Source organism: Centrocercus urophasianus, unplaced genomic scaffold (assembly GCF_019232065.1).
Source record: "Centrocercus urophasianus isolate 14NV4802_14NV808 unplaced genomic scaffold, USGS_Curo_1.0 seq_73, whole genome shotgun sequence".
In the NCBI taxonomy this organism is placed as follows: Eukaryota; Metazoa; Chordata; class Aves; order Galliformes; family Phasianidae; genus Centrocercus; species Centrocercus urophasianus.
Genome location: NW_024885344.1, coordinates 14,599,111 through 14,623,658, shown reverse-complemented (window position 1 = coordinate 14,623,658; position 24,548 = coordinate 14,599,111). Strand labels below are relative to the sequence as shown.

The window sequence follows — 24,548 nt, the reverse complement described above, 5'->3', positions numbered from 1 at the left end:
ACCCCTCGTACCAACTCATTACCTCTTACAGAACTCCTGCAAGTTTCTCACTGTATTTCTCTGTATGTAAACCACTTCAAAACATCCAAGTATACCTCAGAAGTATTATGACAGTATTTCATTAGTTGCTTGGTACGTTCAACTAATAAATACAACATGCAAGTTTAAAATAGTCTTTGAACATCTTGTTTTATTTTTACCTTATATCACCATCATGTGTTTCTTCCACTTTATTATTCTTTTCCTTTTCTGCTTTCTCTTCATTATTCACTTCTTTTGAGTCAGATACAACATGTGTATCTGATAAAAAATCATCAGTTTTTGTCAGCTATAAAAAAATTGAAATCATGAAACAAAAAAGCAGTAACACCCACTAAGTGGTAGATAAGAAATAAAGTATCAGGAAACAGTTTTATTAACAGACAAATTTTGCCATCATGTATACTTAGTAACTTAGAATTACATAACTTAAGAAATTTTTATCAATGCCATTCAGGTTAATAGAGTTATCCTGAAACTCAGACCAGAGCCAATGGGTAGGGCTCGTCTTAATTACTTCCAGAACTCTTTGGACTGCAGCCTGCCTAGGTTTTGTATGCTATCCCTCTCTGCACAATGCCAAAGATTCCAGCAACTGCAGTACTTGAGCAACGAGCTTGAATATTGCGCTTAAAGGTTTGATTAGCTAGGACCAATATTAGCATATTATGAAATACTCCTTTAAGGGGTTTGCATACTTAACACAAAGCAACTCTCAACAGAAAGTGTTCTAGAAGAATAACAAATGCTAGCTATTTGATTTTATAACATTTTAAAAAACAAACAAACAAAAACAAGCAAACAAACCAAATATAAAATAGGAAAGAGAAAGGAAAAAGGAGTGGGAAAATAAAAGCAACAGGAGATTAATGAAAGAATACATAGTGAAAAAGATAAAAAAAAGTACACACAAGATTTTAAAAATATGACACTCCAAGGAGGATATGATTACGTGGAAACAATTCTAGTAATCTGTTCTCCACAGTCAGTCTGCTTTTGCTGAGTCCTTAGGGCACTTTGCTACCAGAAATACAGAGGTAACTCACTGCTAATGGAGCCTGAGATGATATCGAGACAGAAATCAATCTGATGGCCAAACAGCACAGACTACAGTTGTGCCTACTTCTACGTATGAGTTGCTGCATCAGCCTTATTCTCTGTCCTGCACAGTGTTTGATGCACTAAAGCCAACCATGGAAAAAAGCCAATCATGGAAAAAAGTATAAAATGACCATCAAAAACCACACAGATCAATGATTATTAAAGATGCATCAGCACTGAGTTTGTTTCCAAACCCAAAGAAATAAAGATCAGATATGTTTTTAATTTTCTGGTCAATCAAGACAATAAAAGAAAATTAATGTGAAATGAAGTAAAGTTAAGAGGAAATTAGAACAAAATTTAAGAAGACTGTATATACATATAAGCAAATTCAATCTCTAGGCAATCGACAGATCTGATTCCATTTTGCACTACTACTACATTTTTACAAACAAAAATATATGTTAATCTTCCAAGAAAAAGGAATTTTGCTTGGCTTCCCATACCCTGCTGTGGTTAAAAATACTTTTCTACTGCAAGATAGGCTGATGAGCAGTGCAGTTAAGGAGAGTTCAGTACCTCTTTTGTAAAACCTGAATTATGTTCTTGTTCTCCATCATGTTTTACTTGCACTATTTCTTCTTCAGGACTTTCATTTTTTTGTTTCAAATTATTATCTTTAGTGGTGCTCTCTAATTCCTTTATGTGACTAGATACACTTTCATCCTTTTTGCGATTCTGCAGAACAAAATTGATATAGAGACATTTGTTCTAAAAACAGTTATTACAGCGTCAGGTCCAAGTCTTGTGTTGTGCTAAGAAAGCTGTCTGAAAAACTAAAGCATCTTAACTCAAAACAGTTTTTTACGTGACATTCCATTGCTGAGCATTGAAGCATTGAACATCACAGTTCAATAAGGATAATGTTGGCTTTTTTCTTTTTCTTTTTAAGAAAAAACCTGGAATTTTCTCATTATTATGCCTTTCAAAACAGTTGAACCTAGCTGCTTTTTTACTTTTCAAGATTAATCTCCTTTTCTACCTGCAAAAATCTCTAGCATTTCTATCCTCTGAAATTCCATTCATATAAAAATCTGCTGCCAATGCAAAATCAGCTGCACACCTATGTGCACTCTGCCAAGTATCTCAGGTATCTTCCAAGTCTTTGCTGGTAACTGATTTAACAGAGGTCAGCATAATATCTGATAATGGCAGAGTATAAGCAAAAGACACTAAGAACTCCATATCAGTTATTCCTTAAAAATGTCTACTGTACATAGAATATGTTTGATATAAACATTTTGAGGAAGGGTGGTAGAAGTGACTTAAGATTCTGAACTCTGAACATTATGTTGGCATAAGAGTGAATCCAACAGAACTGAAGTTCCTATGTGTTGCAACACACTAAGTACTAGGGTGGAGAAAAATAGGATCCAGGAAAGTAGTAAATCTTCTGGCTGAATTCCTGTCTGATTTAGCACATGCATGTTGAAAAGGGGAAATTCTATTAAAGTCAGTCTACAAATCAATCTCTCTGCTTTCTTAAACAAAGTATGCACCCATATCTTACACTTGCCCCAAACAACAACACTTATTAGACAACTTCCTTTACTATTTTGGTAATCACTTAAAAATTACATAGTGGGCTGTTCATAAAATCCTTTTATCTTTCCTTTCTTCACACGCAAAAAAAAAAAAAAACAAAAACAAAAAAAAAACAAAAAAAAAAACCAACAACAAAAAAACCAACTGAAAAGATTTCCAGCAGTTAAATGTCACTGTGTCACTTTTCTGTATGAAATCAACAGGCATGGAAAAATTTCTTACCCATGTAGCTCAGAGGACTGGAGAACATGCTGACAGGACCAGCATCCTTCAGAACTCTGTGCAGCAGCAGTTACTGCTGCTGCTGAGGGTCTGACCGCTTCCCCATCCTGTTTCCCTACGTGCTGGCAAGCCAGGTATGACACACACGACTGCAGTTTCCTCACTCTGAGTTATGAATTAACTTAAGGAATTGGTGAGAATCATAGAATCATAGGATGGCCTGGGTTGAAAAGGGCCACAATGATTATCTAGTTTCAACCCCCTGCTATGTGCAGGGTCACCAACCACCAGACCAGGCTGCCCAGAGCCACATTCAGCCTCACCCTGAATGCCTCCTGGGCAACCTGTTCCACTGCGTCACCATCCTGTGTGAAAAACTTCCTCCTAATATCTAACCTAAACCTCCCGTCTCAGTTTAAAACCATTTCCCCTTGTCCTATCACTCTTTCACTATCCCACCTTCTAAACAATCGTGATGCTCAAATGCGTAAATTCTACTACAAGAAACATCTGCAGAGCTTTGCTTTGAACTTCTTGGGAAATGCCAAGTTAATCACAAAAAAGTTTGGAGGAGCCACTACATTCAACTACATCACTCATGATGTGGTCCCAAATAGATTATCTAATGCAAAAGGAAAATATGAACTCAGTGCCTTTTGGCGATCCAGTGCTGTTGAAGGAACTTCCCCATAGCTCTGAAGACAATTTAGTGTGCTCAGAGGAAAAAAAAAAAAAAGCTAACATACATGTGAAAATAGGCACCTTCTAAACAGTGTGATGCATTTAATCTGGTCTTGGATAAGCAGATACAAAACATAAAAGGAGATATGTGCATGTTACTGTAAAAAAAAAGTCAGCATGATCTGAAGAAAAAAAAAAAAGTATAGCAGAAGATGGAAAACACAACTTCTATTGAAAAAAGAGAACTAATTTCCTGACTCAGCAGTCAAAAAAGTAGTAGACTTACAACTGTTACGTGGAATTTGTTTGTTCAGAGGTTTATTGTAGTTCAGAATTTATTTATTTATTTAAGACATATTTCCTGGTCAGCGTCAAGCAATTACATCCTCATCTTCTCTCCCCACTCTTGCATGTTCAAAACACACTCTGCTTTGCCTTAATTGCTTAAGAATGCATGACAATGAAAGTGATTTATTTTTCTGTATTTATGGACTCAGCACAACTAGAGAGCACCAGTTAACACAATCATCATAAATATACATTCCTATCTAGAAATGTTTTGTAACTCATGTTATAGATGTTTGAATATGTTGCATGACAGAAAATCTTCATAATTTATACATCAAATGAATCGTGGTTCTCTCCGATACTGCTTTTAGTCACAAAGTGTGCATTCATGCTGCTTGCTACATCTGACAACAAGCATTAACTGTTAACAAACATCACAATGGATAATCAAAGATCATATGTAGAATTGAATTACTTATTTCCCTAAATAAGTGACTTCTACTGTCATTAGGTATAAACATGAAGGTTGTCATTGCCCTTTCTCTTGTGTCTGGCAGAGAATTGCAACAGCTTCTCTATATGAACAATGTCAGTTATTAGACACCTGTACTGTCACATGACTTTTCAAGATTATTACTTTTGTTATTATTTTTTAAATTGTTTTTAAGAACTTGGACCAACCTGTGCCGATTTGAATGGATTATCTCTGACAAAAGATAGATTCTGTGATGTTGACTGGTCTGAAACACCAATAATATTTAGTCCTTTCCTCTTCTCTCTCAGGCAAGCTTGTTGGTGTCTTTTTATTCTTTCCATCTGTTCCTCCACAGTCATTCGAGGCCGTGTGCTTTCTGCAAGACACAACTGCTCCACTGCACTTCTTGGTCTTTCCTTTAAAGGAAAAACATACACATTCTTTAAAAGCAGCAAGATTCTTAGCTATTTAGCTTATCAGAAAGATCACCTAACGACTATTAAAAAGCAGAGAAATTGCGGGCAAGAAAAGACCTCTCGTGTATACAAACAAAACACAAGATTAACAAATAAACACCAAAATTAAAAATACATTGTTTTTTTTTTAAACAGTGGTATTGTTATCATTAATGCTTAATATCAAGACAATGGGTACAAACTTTTTCAGACCTTTTGTGTGAAGTTGAAATAATTTACCAGATATTACCAGAGAGCTGACTCCCCTAAGACCAAAACTTTGGAGAAATTTAACGACTGAGGACATTTATACCAATTGATCTAATATTCACTTCTGCCTTTTTATTCCATTCCCAGCTGGGGATCACCTAATGGCAAGCTCAGGCTGAAACAAACTGAATTTAGCATTGCTTAAAAATGTGTAGTTCTAAGCATTATATCATTCCTGAAAAAACAATGGCTTTACCCACTCTAATCCTGAAATTCACCAATTTTCAGATTTTTCTGTCATAAAAAATACAGAACTATTTACTTTGGGCAAATGGTTGCTTTCAGCAGATTCATAGCAACTGGCTTCACTTCTGCAAGTGGTACTCTTTTTCCGTTCAGCATCTCTCTGCTCTCCTATTCTTTCCACAGCTTATCCTCACCTATTCATCCTACAACGAAGGCAGAAATTTTCCCCACTTTTGCCTAAGCTACATGTAAACATCTGCCTCTAACCTGACATTCCAGGTTTACTACCCACATACTGATTGACATTTTCGCTTCCTGGCTGCTTTAGCTTTTCCCGGATCAATTTAGTATTAAAATAAAATCCCCTACGTATTTTACAGAGGCTGTTAAAATGCTTCAGAATCCAAATATACTCTTGAAAGCTTTTAACGAAAGATGCTTCATGTCTTTTCAGCTTAAGCCCAAACTTCAGTTTCCAGCTGCTTAGTAGATTTAACATTACCATGTAGTTCTTAGCCAGCTTTAGTGTAATGAAATCTCTTTAACATACATGACCCTTATAATTTTGTTATTTTCTCTACAGCTGTCTCAGCTAACTGAATAGATCATATTTCACTTTATATCACAGTGATTTTTATGTAAAGGAAATTAAAAAGATAGCTGCAACTTTTCAAGTAACTGCAGAAATTAAACTTAGAAATTAACACCTCATTATCCATCAATGCTTGAAAGCTACTTTAAATTACCGTTCTTAGATCTATCTTCTTATTCTTCCTTAAAGTGACATAGGATGCTATTGTTGAGGATTCTGGGGTTGGTGATTTGGTTCTGGGTGGTACAACTCCCACTGGGAAATGTGAGCCTGTGAAACAGTAAAGCAACATGCTAAGTCCTATGCAAAGCATAGTCAAACAGCACATTGTTTTCTACTACATGCACGTTGTCAGCCTCGGAAAATACTCAAACTCTGCGTAACTGTGACATCCATTAAGATATGCAGGCAGATGACCAGCAGGTTAGGCAGAGAAGAGCATGGCTAAATACTGCATATGGCATGAGAAATTGCTGGACATAAAAATAACAGTGAGAAATGGACAAAAGTTAGACAGTGCTGTGTGCAATGGCTAGACTTCACATATGGTTAAGGGGGAATTGTGTGAAAGATAATTAGGCTTTCATAGATTCATAGGCTTCACAGATAACGGGAAGGCAGAATCTGGGACTTTCTGTGGAAGAGAGCTTGCAAGGCCAGCAGGTGACCATACCAGTACAGCTATTTAAGGCCAACATTACCTAGGTGATAGTACTGGAAATAATTTTTAAAAGGTTGGACTGACGCAGGAAAAGTAATCACAGGTGGATTGCTTATTTGGGTAGAAACAAAGGTTGAGAAAAAGAAGAGGCAAGGCAGATAGGAAAAAACAAGCATGGCATAAAACAGAGGGGGAATAAAAAGGCTCAGCTTTGTGTAAGCAAATTGTTTTTCAGTATGCTTGTCTCATCAAGTCCTGAGCCTGACAGTTGCAGCCTGTCCATTCTTCTTACTAAACTTTATTCACACATATTTTTCATGTAGGTTTTCCTTTCCATGTAGTAGCATGTGAGAGAGGGGGAGACAGATCATAGGGCTGGGGCCAGAGAGATGGCAGATCCTGCACGTGCACAGGCTGGCTACCACATTGGCCATAGGTATGGATCTGCTACCCAGGAGGACTCTTCTGTCTATGCTAGATGCTAAATGAACTTAAGGCAGCAAGCAGAGCATGAGGTTTGGGAGCCAAGTGTCCAAGAGATTTTTAATCTCGAGATCTCACTACTGGAGAGGTTGGAGAAACTCAAGAGCTGGCTGCTGGAAATACCATAGGTGCAGGCAGCCTTTGGAGTGGCCCACTCATGTGTAGGTATGAGACCAGCCAACAAGCTTTCAGTCTGGTCAGCTGGCAAGTGAGAAGAGGATCACGGTTATCTGTGTTGTTCCACTTTTATGTGAGTGCTGTTTTTACTTATGCAGTGCTTGCAATGGCACTGGTCTCAAAACTGTTTTACAGTTGTGGTTAGCTGGGTCTGTTCAGAGCATGTGTGCCTGTGCACAGTGCCTGTATGCTCAGCCTTGCAGCTCATGGACAGAGAAGAGTAGCAGCCAGGGTCTGTCTGGCTGGCAGCTGAGGATATTCTGTGTCCTGCTGCCCACCATGCATTCTACCTTTTGTAACAATAACTCACCACTGGAGTTTTTCTGCTTAGAGAACTTCTGCCAAAATGTAATTAAGCTAGTAGAAAACTGAACGTAAAAGTCACAAAAATATACATATATAACTAGTAATATGTTTCATCTTTCATTCTTCATACATGCAGGAAATCAAAGTATTAAAAATACTGTTTTTTTTGCAGTTTTTGCCTATAAAAATGGACTTATATTCTCCGATGGTCAAATTACCTCCCCTTGTTTTTCCTGAAGTCACACTGATTTCAGAGGACATACTGACTCAGCCGAAGGCTCAACTATTTCTCCAAATTGTTTGATAGGCTGACAAAATAGCCTGGAGTTATTTGAATGCCAAATACATCATTCAGAACAAAAACTACAAAACAACAGTTTGGGTCTCCTTTACACATGAAAAGGATAAAACACAGCTTAAGTCCATTTTCCTTTAGTGTCACTTTTATGTGCCACTCAGGTCATAAATATTCCATTGCTTGCAGAGAGCTGTATGGGTTGCTTTACATAGTCCTGTTAAAACGTTTCTCTGCTGTCACTTGAAACGGGAGGGGAAGGGCTGACAGAAAAAAACATCAGAAATGTTCAGTACAGTAACACGCACAGAGAGTGAGAAAAACATTAAAAAGTTTCCTCTGAAATCTACTTATTTTTCAGAAGCATTCTGAAAAAAGTCATTTAAGGATGACTTCTTAAAACAGATTGGAGGTTTCAGACATGAGCTGCCTTTGAGTTTGTTCCCCTTAGAGTTTATAAACTCTTATGACAGAATGGCATAAAAATGTTTGTTGGAACAGCATATGGTTATAATGTCATATGCACTACAAAGAACAAACAAACAACAACCAAAACCAGGAAGGGTTGTATTTTTCCTGCTGCATGGGATTGTTGTTATAAGCACACAAAACAAGAAAATAGCTGTCAGGAAATCCAAAAAGAATGGACCAAATGATAAAGCACAGCTATGATAAACTCACTTCACTCTATTTTGAATGAAGACAAATAGCCCTCCCTGCACTCACTACCCTGAACTCCAAATACTATTTATAGTAGAATAATTTCTATTATTGCTGTTCTTTACTGAAGGTTGCTTTTTGGAAGTGGACATAATAAAGTTAACTTCCATCTTTACAGAAAATAGAAAGCAGACTAGGGCGCTCAAGAAGTATCAGCTAGCTTTATATAGTTAGTATAGGCTTCTTATGTTGTCTTAATTAGTCTCCCTCGTGTCATAAATGCCTGTAAATAGTGTGAAACACCACGGGCCAAAAAACGTAGATCTATAGCAAAAAAGGCAACTTCAGGTGGTTGGTGATTAGCAAATCTTGGGCTAAACTGAGTATTTTTACCACTAAGTAATTTAATACCTAAAGTGGCTGTTACACCTCAGCAAATATATTCAATCTGAATTAAGTAATTGCCTGTAAGTAAGTGCAAGCTTAAATATATCATCCATCATGGGGTCACTCACATTGTTGGGCACCCAAACTGTATGCTGTCTTTTGTTTTAAAAGCCTATATGGCTGTTTTGGTGAAAGTAATATCCTTACATGATGATAGCTCTTGGGTCAATTCCAGTATTACACCAGACCTCTACATACTTGTTTAGTCAAACTAATACAAGCTGTTATCTTGCTGGCACTGTAAACATCAATCGTTAGAGAAAAAAGTTCAGTTATTCTGAAAGCTCTTAAAGGGGTTTTTTGGTAGTGCTCAGACTGCTTTTCCTGGAGTCACCTTTAACAAACTATTCTGTGTGTTTTAACAAACAGAATTGAGGAGCACTTCCTGGTAAAAGACTCTAGCAAGCAATTAGTAGCTTTTATGGAAGCTGGATGAAGAGAAGAATCTAAAGCATTTAGCAATTGCAAAGACCTTTATTGTCTGTACACTCCAAGGTCATGATCATTATTCCTATTATATCAGAGGACAGAAGGCAATTCAACAATTACAAGATTAAAAAAAGAAAAAGACATTGTTTCTCTGCCTTATGAGAGTCTGAAAATTCTGTGGTGCTGCCTTTTTGGACGTTCCAGTGACATAACATTGGGAGCTTGATTCAAAAACTGAATAATTGTTCAGGGGCATGAACAGAAAATGGGTAATTGTTCAAGGGAATGGTGTGTGGGGAACGTGAGTGATGTGATTAGACATGGTGTCAATAAGGATTTCAGGGTTGTTGGTGAGTGTAATGTTTGATTTTTCTGTGGTGTAATTGACTGAAATCTTTCTTGTCATATAATTAAATGATTATTTTATTGTGCAAGTTGTTTCATCGTACTAAGAAATGGACAGGCTACAAAAATATGAAGGATGAAATAGCTTCTGTAACAGTTAAAGCTCTGTATTTCTTCTGAAAAAATGCTGAAAGGTCATAAACGGCACTCCTGGGGACAAACCTTTAGCTGCAGATTCTGATTCTAACATTTGTTCTGTTTTTTCTTCACCATTAGATTCATCCACTTCTGCTACTGTAGTTAACTCTGGTTCACTCTTATAAAGCCTATAATCAGGACCCTGAAGAATGACAAGTTATGAGGTAAATAAACTGGCATTTCTGTATAAGCATTTATGTCTTAAGACTCAAAACAGCTATTTTCTGATGAGACTGCTCACTTCAGGGCAACAGCTCACTGTTCAATTGCTCTGGCAGCAGTATTCCTTCATAATTAGTTTGAGAAATGTTTGCAGATTTTCAGAAATCACAGAAAAATTGCCATAGGCTTCAGCAAGAACTGCTTCTGAGCCTGAAGTTTTATAAATACTTGTGAGGAGAAGAGTTTGGTTTTTGAAATTGACTTAGATCCAAAACGCACCCATTTAAGTCTTAAGACATTTTATATATACACAGAATATATGACAGGAAAATGTGAAAAGCAAATGATGGAGCTGTAAATAAAACCAAAAGCCAAAAGTAAAAACAAATATAAAAGTAGCCAGATGGCAAAATAAAAACTGTGACTGTGCAAAGGAAGGGGGAATGCTTCAAGAACGATGTGGCAGTTTAAGCCACTTACACAGTGAGATCCATTTCTCTGATATCCTTGAACTTGGTGAATCTTCTTTTCTTCTGGCAGATGTACTGGGCCCCTGCTATAACAGAGCAAGGAGCTGCTATCACTGGGCAGAGGGGGGATTATGGGAGGATGCTCTGTAAAGTCATAGGACCGAGGGAGTGGAGGACGAGGTGGGACTACTTCCTCTTCCTAAAGATTGTAGAATAGTCACCTTATTTAGATGTGCACACCTGTTACAATTATTTATAACTTATAAATAAATAAAAATATATTACCATAGCTACACCAGCTATAGACTTTTGTATGAAAGGGACGATGTCACACTACAAAATAATTTAAAAAAAAAGGGGGGGAAAAGGAAAAAAAAGAAAGAAAAATGAAAAAAGGCCAAAATATGCATTTTAATTAATTACCACCATGTACAATGAAATACTTCAACAGCTTTAGTAATCAACTTACGAAAGTTTTCAGTTCTATCATCTGCAACTTTTAATTAGATATCTATGAATTCTCTGAATTGTCCTTTTAAATATTAAACTCTGTATCTTTTTTAAGATTTTGATATACAATACATTTTCAAAAAGTTCTGTAAACCACATGTATATTTCCAAACGCTTTAGACAGTCATGACATGTCCCTTTAAAACTGTAAATGCTAGCCAGATTTTCAGAGCAATTGAACATCTGGGAGCTCCCACAGTTTCAGATGCTCTTGTGGGTGCTCGGCCATCTGAGAACCAGGCTCAGTAGGTGAATAGCCATACAAAGCAACATATTTCTTCCCATGAAAAGTGTTTTGGGGAAAAATGCAAATCCAAAAATCAGGGTTTATATTTCTAGGATAAGAGCCTGGGGAGAGGAAAAGGTGAGAAATGGAAAAGAGAAACATACTGGTGAGAATATGAAGACAAAGAACAAATGAAAGTGTTAGAATTACTAGTTATCAGTCTTTTAAAACTAATCACAATGAAGTATTTTCACAGAATACATACTTTAGAAATTCTTAAAACGATTCAAATAATGTTTCTTTTTTATCATGTATATTTGATATTCAGTGATGCTAAAATGGTAAATATGCCAAAAACATACCTCATTTTTATATTTAATAGCAGAAAATGTCCTTGATCCCATGATGCCTGTTTGGGGGGTGGGGGAGAAAGGGTAGGAGGAAAGAGAAGAATTGTTTTCAGTAAGTAGTTTTATGGACGCAAAATATAAGCTGTTATTACCAGGCAAATACACAAATCATCAATTTAAAATATCTGACTCCTCCAAACATACAAAAGCAAATGTGATATTTAACTTATAAAAATGCATGCGATCCAATCTCACTCCCTAAGAGAGAAAAACGTCCAGTTTACCTGCATCTGAAGAGCTTCTTTGCTGTTTATGTTTACTTAAACCTTCCATGACATCTTGAATTCTCCACAGTTCCTTCTGAATCTGAGCACGCTGTATCCCAGCTGACTCAGTCTGCCAGTAAAGAAACAGAAAGTGATAAATAAGAATATATTGCAGGAGGGGCAAAAAATAAAACCTCTTCCTCTAGACAGTATTGCATATTCTTTCCCAATGAATAAAACAAAATGCAAAAACGACAGATACTCTCCCATTAAAAGGTAACAAATTAATAAGTTGTCAGCAAAGGAGCGGACAGATTAAGTCATTTCAGAAACACACACCAGTTATTTTGATAGCAATTTGCAAGCTGAAATTCCACTTAATGGAATTACATGTTCTCTTTAAAAAGAAAAGCAAAACCAAGCTTGCATGGAAGACCTACACACAACAAAAGGAAAGGAATCAGCAGTTCCAATCCAAAATAGTTGCAGATGAACGTGATGTTTGCATACGAGCATATAAAATGTAGGCCTATTTGCGTTCATGGTTATGCATGCTTTGGGCTGCATAGCACAAATTTCTCAGCTCTTGAGTTTCCTTGTAATCTCTCTTTCATAGCAGCATAGAAAATCAGTCCCTCAAGCAAAAACATCCATTAACACCTCACAGTATTGACCACACCGACCTGTCTATTGCAGATAGATAAGCACACGTTTGTGTGTCACAGAAAGATTACCTCAGAAATTCAGAACGTGTACTTACTAACCAATTCTCCAGAGAAGAGAACAAATAATAAAGTAAGAAGATAAGCAGGAAGAGTTCTGATGTTTAACATCTGAATAAATACTTTAAATATTTCATTTATTTTGATACAATTATTTAATTACATTTTAAAATAATGAGGTAAAAGAAGGGATTTATGTGGACACTTAATATGACCATCATAGCAATTAAGGTCTGAGAAAACTTCTCCATCTGGGACACTGTGAGAATCCTTCTCTGTTTTTTTGGCTCAAAGCTTGCTTCCTGAGGTATTTCTTGTGATAAGACTCTGAATGATTTGTTGAGGAGGCAACTAATAGGTGCTAACCGTGTGACAATGGATACCGCTTTGGGAACATTTGAAAGCCCCTTCCCCCAGAGCTGCTTGCTCTGTAGAAGAGCGGATGAGAATGCTCAGGAGTGTTTACTGGCGGAAGATCTGGCCTGTGACAAAACAGCTCCAGCTAGGTGTGGGAAAATTGGGGAACGATACCATCGTGTTCTGTGAGAAACAGGATGCAGATGGGCACCCCTGCTCCCTCTTATCTGCTGGCAAGGCCCGGAAGATGGGAACAAAGGAGTTTTTGCTGAGATCCCAGAGCCAGAAGCTGCCACTCAAAGGAGAGCTGACTCGACCACTTTGGATTTGAGCTGTCACTCCAAAGATAGCTGACTTCACCACTTTGAAACCATTGAAAAGGGGCCATCATCACCGTTGTGTGTCGTCGTCGTTGGCAACAGGACAACTCTGCCTGACGACCCACCGCTACTGAAGATCAAAGACTGAACTACGAACCTCGCTGGATCCATGGTGGTGACTATCTCCCTCTTGCTTCCTATAAAGACTCCTTGCTTCCTCTTTTCTATCTTTTCTATCGTCCTCCTTCCCTTCCCCCATTACCCTAATTCATAATAGTGTCCGTTCTCCCCTTCCCCATTTTCCCTAATTAACATTTGTAATAAACTGGTTGGACCAACATTTGAACCGTTGCTTCTTAATCTCACGCCGGGTATATCGATAATAAAAGAACCTCCTCTCCCTCCTATAAATTGGAGCGAGACAGACACGATCACTGAAATGGAAAGAGATGGACACTGAAAAACTTACACAGTAGCTTCAAAATACAGGAAAAGCTAAAAACCTCCTCAGAACTGATGAACTTTTAATTTCTTTTTATATCTTGTAAGTTACCAGACCGCACATTCTCCATTCTCCCCCTCCTTTTTTTTTTTTTTTCCATTTGTGTAGAATTTTTAACCAAAAACATAGAAAATGAAAAAGACTTAAATGTATCCTTATGACCTATGCCAGACCTGAATTTCTCCAAGCCGATCAAGTTGCTCCTGCATATGGTTCCTTGTTGCTGTTACATCATATTCTAGTTTATCATATTCTCTCCAAGCTCTTTCCAGTTCCTAGGTATATGACACACACACAAAAAAAAAAAAAAAAAAAAAGAATTGCATTTGCACATTCAAGTTAAAAAAAAAAAAATTAAAAAAGTAGGCAATTTTATTCATACAATAGCATGAAAGATCAGGGATTAATTCATAGAGATTGGCAGTAAGTGTACATACAGTCGTAGAGAATGCCACAATTAAACAGCTTTAGCATCTTCTGATGATACTGAATGACATACAAACTAATGGCATTTTGTCTTTTCACAAACTACAAGACAGTCCAGGATGAATTCTTAAGACTACATTGTTATAATTAGCAGGCATGTGGATCTTAAGATGCCCTTCCACAGGTGCAGAAAAAACACAAAATGGATGTAAATTTGTCTCCTTTATTACACAGAATACATAGGTATGAGTGCAAAGCATGTGCATGTATATGAAATTTATTATGCAATACAACTAAGTCATCCAACCTTGCCTGTAATGTTACAGGTATACTGGGAAGCCAGGAATACCCCAGGCTTGCTAATACACCTGTTTTTACATATATGAAACTGCAAACACCAGAAGGCGGCACAAAAAGAATCTTTGAGGTCAGTCATTCTCCCTTGCTAAACCTGGGTCAAGTCAAGCCCTTGATTTGATTTAGCATAAATTAAAAAGTTGATGAGAGGTGTTCTAAGATTTCCTTTAGTTTACCATGCTTCCATTTTCCTCATCCAGCCAATCTCTTTTACAACAATTGGAAGGGACCTTAAAGATCATCTAGCTCCAACTCCCCTGCTGAGGGCAGGGTTGACCCCACCAGCTCAGGCTGCCCAGGGCCCCATCCACCTGGCCTTGAACACTTCCAAGGATGGGACATCAACAGCTTCTCAGAGGTGCCAGCACCTCATCACTTGTGAGTGAACAATTTCTTCCTAACATATAACTTAAATTTCCCATCTTTTAGTTTAAAGCCCTTCTCCCTTGTCCTATCAGAATCAGACCATCTAAAAAGTTGGTCTGCGTCCTGCTTATAAGCTCCCTTCAAATACTGGAAGGACACAGTGAGGTCTCTCTGGAGCCTTCTTTTCTCCAAGCTGAACAAGCCCAATTCCCTCAACTTTTCTCCATAGTAGAGGTGCTTCAGCCCTCTGATCATCTTTGTGAGTCTCTCTCCAACAGCTCTGCATCGTTCTTGTGCTGGGGGCCCCCAAGCCTGGGCACAGTACTTCAGATGGAGCCTTTCAAGGGCAGAGTAGAGGGGAACCATTACCTCTTTCTCCCTGCTGGCCACCTGACTATGACTGTCCTTATGCAGGTCAGAATGCAGTTGGCCTTCTGGGTTGCAAATGCATGCTGCTGGCTTTAGTCCAGCTTCTTGTCCACCAGGATCCAGTCCTTCTCTGCAGGGTTTCTCTCACCAAGTTCTTTTCCCAGTCTGTATATATAGCTGGGATTGCTCTGACCCAAATGCAAGACCATGCACTCAGCCTTGTTGAACCTCATTAAGTTCTCATGGACCCACATTTTAAGCCTGTCCAGGTCCCTGTGGATGGCATCTTCTTCTATTGAGTCAACTGCACCGCTCAGCTTGGTGTCATTTGCAAATTTGCTGAGGGTACACTCAACCCTGTCATCTATGTCACTGACAAAATGAGTACCAGTCCCAAGATAACCTCCTGGGGGACACTACTGACAATCGGACTCCACTGTACATTGAGCCATTAACAACAACCCTCTGGTCAACCAATTTCACATTTAACAAATAGTCCAGTCTTCACATCCATACTTCTCCAACTTATAGATAAGGATGTGGTGTAGAACCATGTCAAAGGCTTACATAAGCAAATAAAAATGACTGTTTCCTTTGTTGCCCTGTGTTTCGTGAAGTGAAAAAGGAGATTAAATAGAAGCTCCCCTACTTTTGTCTAAGGTTTTCAAAAGTGCATGAGCTAGAATATCTTTGAAATATGATGGACCACTATTAAGAGAGAGCATGAAAGCAATACCTTTTCTTCTTTTCACTCTGTAGATATTTTTGCTTAAAACAAATTACATATGTGATGGAATGTCTGATAAAGTTTTCTATTATTATACTTGACTTACTTCTGCTGTAATTAAATTCATACATTATAAAAATGAAAATTACCACAACAACTGAGGCCAATATGCACTCAATTCCCGGCAAAAGAAAAATTAAAGACTACTTGGTGAATATAGTGAAAGTTCTAGTTTTTACAAAAATACATGCAAGTACAAGACAACTGAGATTTGCTGGAATGTAATGAAAAATAACAAAAACTGAAACCAATTAAGAATATGAAGATAACCATTTAACAGGTCACTGAGTTTTACTAGCAAGAATGTATTACTTACCGCAGTAGCTCGCGATACTTCTCGACAAGTGCCAAGTAGTCCATTCTGTAAGTCATCTCTCTGTAACACTACATTTTGTATGGCTGCTGGATTATCTGCATTCATTTCTATCTCCTGACTTGCTGATAGCAAAGCTTGCTCAAGCGTGTACTATTATAATAAAGAGAATTATTTTTAATGTTCTGCATCATTGGGTTGATTTTCATTATATTTCAGTTATCAATGTTCTGATAATAAGCATGTAAAATAACATCCACTTTAGGTAATAAATACAATTGTCCTACTTTCTCCTTGTGTAGTTGTTGAAGCTTCTCTTCCAGCGCTTGTACAACTTTATCTTGTTCACATAAACGGCTAAGCTTAGCCTAATATATAACAGAAAATGACTGCAATTAGAATTGTTTTTAATATCTTAAATAACCAAAGCATAACTTCTTCAAATCATTACAAGAGACTAGATAAATTTCGTTACCACTAAATATGAATTCTAAAGTTCTGAAGGCATCAGTGTTGCATTTTCAAATTAACCTCAAGAAACCATAAGGCACTACGAAATAAGTGTTATTGCAACTTGACAAAACATTGCTCAAAATGTATAATTTCTGATTCTACAACTACATCATTATAACTTAAAGACAGGTAGCAAAAAACACCTTTGAGCAACATATTCTTCATTATTATACATAACATTGTACACATTACTAGTTCTTCCCATGGTTTCTTTCAGGTGTTAGTTTTTGATAGTTATTAACAGTACCCACGCTCTGCTGTTTTGGCTCCAATCCAGGCTTGGCTAGAAATAAATCTGTTCCCCTTCAGCTCTGGAATAACTGTTCAGTGGACTTTAATCAATCTGAAACAGTTTTCTTTTTGAACAGCTTTTTGGTTCAGTTTGCGCTGCTGCTTTGACTTTCTAACTCTAATTGTACCTTTAAAGTAACATCCCTTAAATCAGCATGTCTACTTTTACGTATGGTTAGATATGTACACTTGTGCATACAAAGTATGACTGTATGTGCATATCTTTTTGCCACCAAAACTGACCTTAAACACGAGGGCCCATTTCTTTAGTAATTAGCACACCAACACTCTGAATGGCAAACAACCATGCCAATTTCAGTTCTGCAGTATCAGTCATATTTCCTAAGAAATTACTGCTCTAATGCTTCTAACTGAACTACATCCACAGACTTTTTCCTCTCTTAAGTAATTTCTTCCTAGAAACATTTCATATTTAAACACATACAGTACTCGAAATTTCATCCTTAAATGGAATATTTCTTGCAACTTAGAAATTCTTAAAAAAAAAAAAAAAAGTTCACGTTCACATTCACAGATCAATCTCTGTTGGCAGTCACCTATACGAAGTGCATTCCAAACCCAAATGGCAAGGGAAAGATTATTATGAGAAGAAGAAAACAAATACCAACATTTCCAGTGAAGAAAAAATACAAATTACTTACATCAATATCCAGCTCTTCAGTTCTATATTTGTATAGTGTACCCCTACATTCTTCTTGTGTTAACTATAAGGAAGAATAATATTGCCATAAAACAACTTAATTTGACTATGAAAACAAAGCCAGTGTTCAGCTCAAGAGTTTTAATACAGCATATCAGCTTTTGCTTGAACGTCAAACATAACACATTGAGCAATATATAGTTAGCCAAAATATCTAGTAACTGAAGGTAACTAAGTAGAATGTCAAACACTGTTGGTAAAAAGTTATATAAACAAAATAGGCTATGTTTCTAATGCAAACTGGATTTTAAGAGGTGTAACTCAATCAAACATGGATTCTTGAAAGATGAAACTACCAGAGTACACCTAAACAGAGTTTACGCATAATTATGCATGTTTAAATATCTGCATTCTAAATACAGGGACTCATTCTACTTGGAATTAACCCTTCTAGGTCCACTAAGATCAAGTATATTCTCAAGGAAGATATTCTTAGTGAATCTGAAGTCAGAACAGAATGGCGTAAGCATACAAAATATCTGTAAAATATATCATCACGTACACATGCCCAGTAAGTGTTGCCAAATATCTTCCCTCCTACTTTCTCCTATGAAAACCCCCCACCCCAACAACAGCATTCAGAGCATAAACACAAATGCCACAAACAGAAATCCTTCTGTTTTCAATTTGGACCTAGGCAAACCAGTATCCTTCAACTACTTCAATGCAGCTCCTCACATTAAGTCCTTACTTCTTTCAGTCCCTAAACTAATCTGTAACAAGATTTAAAACTATACACGGGGAAGAAAAGGCAGCTTCCTATTTTAGAATGGACTACCATACACAGAATTTGCTTACTGTCCTATATAGTAAGCACTTGCATAACACTATCAACCTTAATATTCCATTTAATTAAAAACATGTGTACATTGAGTCCCAACATATATGCTTTCCTTTCATGTGCATGATATAATTAGGTCATCATGGCTTAATAGTGCAAGAAAACTATAAAAACACACGTCCATGTTAAAGGACACTTATAAATAAAAGGACTAGGGAAGGGTTAATCAGACAAGCATTCCAAACATACAATAAATCTTCAACACACTTAAGTGTTTCATTTCAAGATGTTATGTCCACATACCTCATGCAAATGCACCTGGTGACAATTTAAAAGTATGGATAGTGTATTAAAACCACACAGTAACTTTCTTTGAAATGGACATTTTATGAAAATGAGTGATGGAATATGAAAAAAGCCACAGCACTTTTGCACCTCATGAATGCCACAAATATTAGCATTTTAAGATATCTGTTCAATCCCATACTGTTGTACAGTTGTGTTTTTTGAATGTAGATTTTGCCTTAATGAGAGAAAAATGAGGAATGGAAATATTTAAACAAAACTCATAAACATGGTCAATATAAATTTAAGGCCAAATGTCTTCAACTTACAGTGAAAATCTAGGTATACTTCACAACAGAAAGATTTTACAAGAAAAAGATGATCCAGTATTAGCTAAACACGTGTTTGCAAGACACTGCTCAACAGTTCATATGAGTTGCCTGGAAAAGGAATCTTTTTAAAGCTATTATCTTTTTTTTTATTATTCTTTTTCTTTAAGGAGTCATTTCTTTATTCAGCAGTTCAACCTTAATCAGAGCAAAGTTGAGAAAAGCTTTTCAGTTCAGCATCCCTGCCCCTGTCTATCTCCTGGATGGAATATATCCTAAACATTCTGAAAGTAAAAACGCATTTTCAAAGAATAGTGTGCATGTGCTAATTCCTCTTATTAATATCCTACCACATCTTTAAAATTGCTGCCAACTTCTTGTTTTTGTCTGCACTTCTAGCTCACCACAACAGACAATTCTGAACAGCCACTTCCATGCTGCTGCTGCAACAGCTTACATAGACTTAATACCAAAAACTCTAGAAATGATATGAAACACTCAATCCATCTCTGACAAAACAGCGGCTTCTCTTCGATCAGCCTGTCTGTAAATCAATTAAAGGCAAAAATCTACAGATAGAATGCTATCACACTACTGGAAATGTAAGAGGAATTGCAGTAGACAAAGCACAATTACACATTGCAAGCAAGGTTAACAATCCCATAACCCTGGAAAACACATTATAAGAACTCCAAAGACCAAGTTATTGAAATGTATTTTATGTCACGCTCAACAAAAGCCTCCTTTATCGAACTGCTCCTACACTTATCCAGCATGGACATTCCAGGGAAAGACTGCCACCTACTGAAAGACTGACACGGCTTGCTGCAGGCTTCTTCAGTTTTCCTCCACAGTTCTCTGCCCATATCCGAAGAAGACCTTGCCTGTTACCAACTGCACTTAAACACTTCGCATGCTGATGCTGAGTAGCAGCACTCTGAACACCTCCAAACGGAACTTAGCATTTCTGTAGGGCAAACTGCACACGGCTCAGCCAAATTTGTGTCTTGCATGTGAAAAAGAAAAGCAATCTTAACTGGAAATAACTTCTGTTAATAAGCCAGTCCCGTTGATTTAAATGCTCTGTTCATGTTCTATGATCTTCACTGTGAATGTGCATATGCAGCAGAATTTAATTATTTCATACTGTGAAACTACTAGTCAACTAGCTGTCATATACTTTGTAAGGCATCATTGCTGTCAAAAACTGAGATCAGATGAGTCACAGAAAGGGACAAGACCACCGTGATGGACGCTACAAAATGTCTTTAGTGGGAACCTTCTTTTCAAATAAATGTAGATTAGGCAAATCTCCCTCTTGAGACATGAGGTGTAAGACCTATTTAAGCACCCAATATTTGAAACATTTAAGTGAAGGTATTATTGTCAGACTCTGCTAATGATTTTGGCTCAGTAACTATAGCAGGAAATTTCACAACTGAACAGACGCCAACGTCTCTGAAAAATTATGGAACTTAAAAGATTGAAACAGGACAAAATTGAGGGCATGCTGTGTGTGGGGAGCATGATGTTAAAGTCAGGCTTCCAAGAGGCTGTTTTATTTTGTTTGCTTGTCTGTTTGTTTTCCCTCTCCGCAACTCCTTCCAATTGGGAAGTTACACAAACAGGCACTTAACCCACAAGTAAGATTCCCCTGGTATTATGCAGCAGATTTCATATTAGAAATACAAATTGGAAATACTTGGTTTTCAACTAAGATACAGTCAACCTGTGCATTCACAACAAAACCTGAGAAATACTTCTGTCTACAAATCTCAAAACGTGATGTGCAAAGATGGCTTAATTTTATGCAGCTGGTTAAATAATAGTGATAAAAAGAATTGCCATGCCAGAAACAAGATCTCCTTCATAAAATTCAGGTCTAGTTTTATTCATGTTTTTCATGTATTGAGAACAAATATTCAAGTAAAGGCACATGTCAGCTTGCTGCTCTGACATTTTTATTTTTCTCCCATTAGTAAACTCGCACACATGAAAAGGAATTGAGGATAATTCCTTCTTTTTTTTTTTCCTTCTTTTTTTTTTTTTTAAATTTAGCAGATTCCATTTTAAAAAAGAAAATTAACACTCCACATCTACCATTAGAAAGAAGCAAAAAAAAACAATAATAAAAAAATTAAGTTAGGAATGGGTCCAGGCTGCAAATGGCCTCTGTTTTTCTTGCTTGTACATTCAGAATCAGTGCCCTGGCTTACACCTGCATATTTATGGTACAGTGTGTAGAGCGGACTAATGTAAATCAAAGTGATTTAAATAATTAATTTTAAAAACAGTGACAGATGAACAATCACAATTAAAATGTCTTTCAAATAAGACATTTGGAATAGTATAATTTTAATCTATTTTACTCAAGAGCCACTAATCAGTACAAAAAAGGAGAAGCAAAAGGTTAATTCCTAACTAAACACAAGCATTTCTTGCTTTCCTTTGCCTACCTGAATAAGTTAAGTCATAAACTTGATCTGAATAAACTTAAGAAAGAAAGATCCTTTCTGTACTGCCTGAATGGCTGTACTCGTCAAAGACTAGTTCAACTTGACAACAAAACAGGTTTAAGACACTTATCCAAGGCTTCTCCCAGTTGTTTTTATTTCTTTTAAACTGCACTGCCAAAGATGATTGGTGAAAACAATTTGTGTTATTCAAATTAAAAACTGAATGCTGTTTAAGCTTTCAAATACACTCTGACTTTAGTGGTGTTCCTAAGTAGCCAGGCAGACCAGCCAGGCACAGCTACACCTCCATCATGTCTTGATCAACAGTAGAAGCTGAGTTAGTTCACTCTGACAGATCCAAAGCACCCCTGCTCAATCTATGTACATTAACTTATTCATCTTACATAGTCTAAAACAGAAAAGTGATTTTCTTGAAAAAAAGTTTGTAATGGCCCGGCTTCTCTAAAAGAAAATAAAAAACAGCAAAATCACCTTCATTTTGGACTTGAAGGCACCATACTTTTCTCATTCCTCTCCAAATGGTCCCTTCAGGTTCCATGTTAGAACTCCTATTTTGCACCTGGGAGCACAAATTGGACTATCGCTAGTCCTGAAGATCCTGAGATGGATCTTTCCTGAATCACAAGCAAATCTACAAGATGGAGTTAACTTCCAAAACCAAAACAACCACGAAACTAAGCTTCAGCAGGTTTCTTTAGAAACATGACAAAACACTAAATACCAGTAAATGACTTATGTCATAGAACCTCTCTTTTTCTGTGAACTCTGCACCTTTATTTTAGCTCATAAGAGAGCCCCTCAGACGCTCACTTCCAACTGGCAGCCAGAACTGCATGCTTCAACTACAGTAAAATACCACCCTCATTTAAGTAAGAACAACATCTTTGTTGCAGTTGTGGATAAAAGCTTCTGAAACATTCTCTGATGTGGCAGGAGCTATTGAACTAAGCTCCAGCATGCCTAAGACGCTGCAATGCCAACAGATACGTATTGGCCATGCTCATAAGTTAATGCAGGTCTCAATGCTCAGGCAATATTTCCATTCACATTTTGGATTCGTCTTCCCTCTTACCGTTTACATCTGTCACTAGACACTCTGTAAGTGCGCACTGTTAAGGCTGCTGTGACTTTATTAACAGACACTGCCTTTTGGATTTACAGTCCCCGGATCAAAGTGATTTTGATCCTTCCTTTCTTCAGCGGCTAAAGGCTTGGAAGGTGCAACCAAAAACCTGTAAATCCACTTCCTAGAATGAAACATAATTGCCAGAAATGACCAGGTAAACACCACTCACATGCTTTTGTAGTGGTCAAAAGAAAGAAGCACCTTTGAACACTAATAGCATAGGATCATGCTAGGACAGATGTTGGAAGCTTATTGGAAGTTTTATGAATTTACTGGACAGCTGCGTAAGACACCAACTACTTAAGTAGTCCAGACAGAGTTATTCGAAGGGGTACATTTAATACTTAACAACAAAAAACGCAGCGAAAGCCATGCTAACGATATTGCAGCATTTTGTAAAGCATGGATGACTCGTGGTTTTCCAAAGCAAATAAGAGAAACACCAATGTTATGAAGAAATCCGAGGAACAACCAAAACTGTCGCTAAGAAAAGTTTTCGCAGATGATAAAGCAATTTCATTCACTATCCGAGACCTTACTTGCTGGTACAGTTGCGGTCTTAGCGCCGAGTTCTCAATCATAGTGTGAACCATGGTGATTAAAGGTTCATTCTCTTTCATCTATTTCAAATCAGGAGGAGCATACAGCAAACATCAGTTTACAGCATGGCTAGATTTGAAAGACGACACTGTAAAATATAGCCTCTACTTTAATTTTTTTCTAATAATACAGTAGGTTACATTTTACCCCATGCTTTTTATATATTCCATCATTCAGTAATATCAAACATCTGAAAAGTTTAATGATATCATACAAATATAGCAAAACCACATAAAACCGCCCCAAACCAGTGAAATATTATTTGAACAAACCTCTCCCTTTTAAAAAATCCTTAACATTCTTAAAATAGGTCTGGCTTTGCAAGATATAGAAATGATGCGTATCAGATTATGCAATAGGAAATCAGAAAACCTTTGAAATTACAGTTTTAGTAACTCAGTGTATGTCAAATAGATAAACACATTCCTTCAGAATACAAAAGCAAGGTGTAGATTTTTGTTCGCAGATCACAAAATGCCTTTATATACTGAACTGTTTGATAGACTCTGGAACTTTGAATCACTGGTCATTTCGTTTATCCATCCTCATCTATGAATGTGAAACTACTTTGAGTTTTACATTTCTGAGCTGGTCAAACACCTTCTGTACTGATTTATATTTACTGTCATGTATGCAAAAGTAAAAAACAGATCAGGATCATTACAGTAAAAACTGTACACACTGAGGACTTCAGAAAAGTATACAAAACACAATAGGGATTTTTTTATTTTAAAAATAGACCTTCCTAACATTAAGTGAAAAATTACAAAAACTTAATTTTCATCTCCTAAAGAAACTGAAAAGTCACTTAAACTATTTTTTTTTTCTCTTTATAGGAAAGATTTTTTTGTAGTCATAGATACGAGACTTCTTTTTGTTGTTGTTGTTGTTTCATTAAACATAGTTAATAGTCTGTTCAGCTGCTACGTTAATCACCCAACAGAATACCTTATCTCAATAAGCAAGCTGATGATGCTGTTTGTGTAAGGCAGGAAAAAAAAGCAAGCAAAGAACTCCTCCTATTTACTCCGTATTCTGCAGCATTACATAAATAGAAAATTAGAACT

The 24,548-nt window shown here is 36.9% G+C and overlaps 1 protein-coding gene across 9 annotated transcripts in view; it reads right to left on the bottom strand.

Moving 5' to 3' along the window:
• PLEKHA5 (pleckstrin homology domain containing A5) overlaps nt 1-24,548 on the bottom strand; it is a 169,339-nt gene that overhangs the window by 7,809 nt on the left and 136,982 nt on the right. For 6 of the 9 annotated variants that reach the window (XM_042837634.1, XM_042837638.1, XM_042837636.1 and 3 more), the window contains 11 exons: nt 17,825-17,887; nt 16,646-16,726; nt 16,362-16,511; nt 13,914-14,015; nt 11,858-11,969; nt 11,586-11,632; nt 9,880-9,997; nt 6,009-6,124; nt 4,558-4,767; nt 1,660-1,818; nt 201-328 (listed from right to left, as the gene is read on the bottom strand). In XM_042837634.1, coding sequence (XP_042693568.1) covers nt 201-328; nt 1,660-1,818; nt 4,558-4,767; nt 6,009-6,124; nt 9,880-9,997; nt 11,586-11,632; nt 11,858-11,969; nt 13,914-14,015; nt 16,362-16,511; nt 16,646-16,726; nt 17,825-17,887 — 1,286 coding nt within the window. Of the gene's footprint in view, nt 1-200; nt 329-1,659; nt 1,819-4,557; nt 4,768-6,008; nt 6,125-9,879; nt 9,998-10,497; nt 10,687-11,585; nt 11,633-11,857; nt 11,970-13,913; nt 14,016-16,361; nt 16,512-16,645; nt 16,727-17,824; nt 17,888-23,420; nt 23,502-24,548 lie in introns of all 9 variants that reach the window. The other 3 variants (XM_042837631.1, XM_042837633.1, XM_042837637.1) reach the window with 2 other exon arrangements.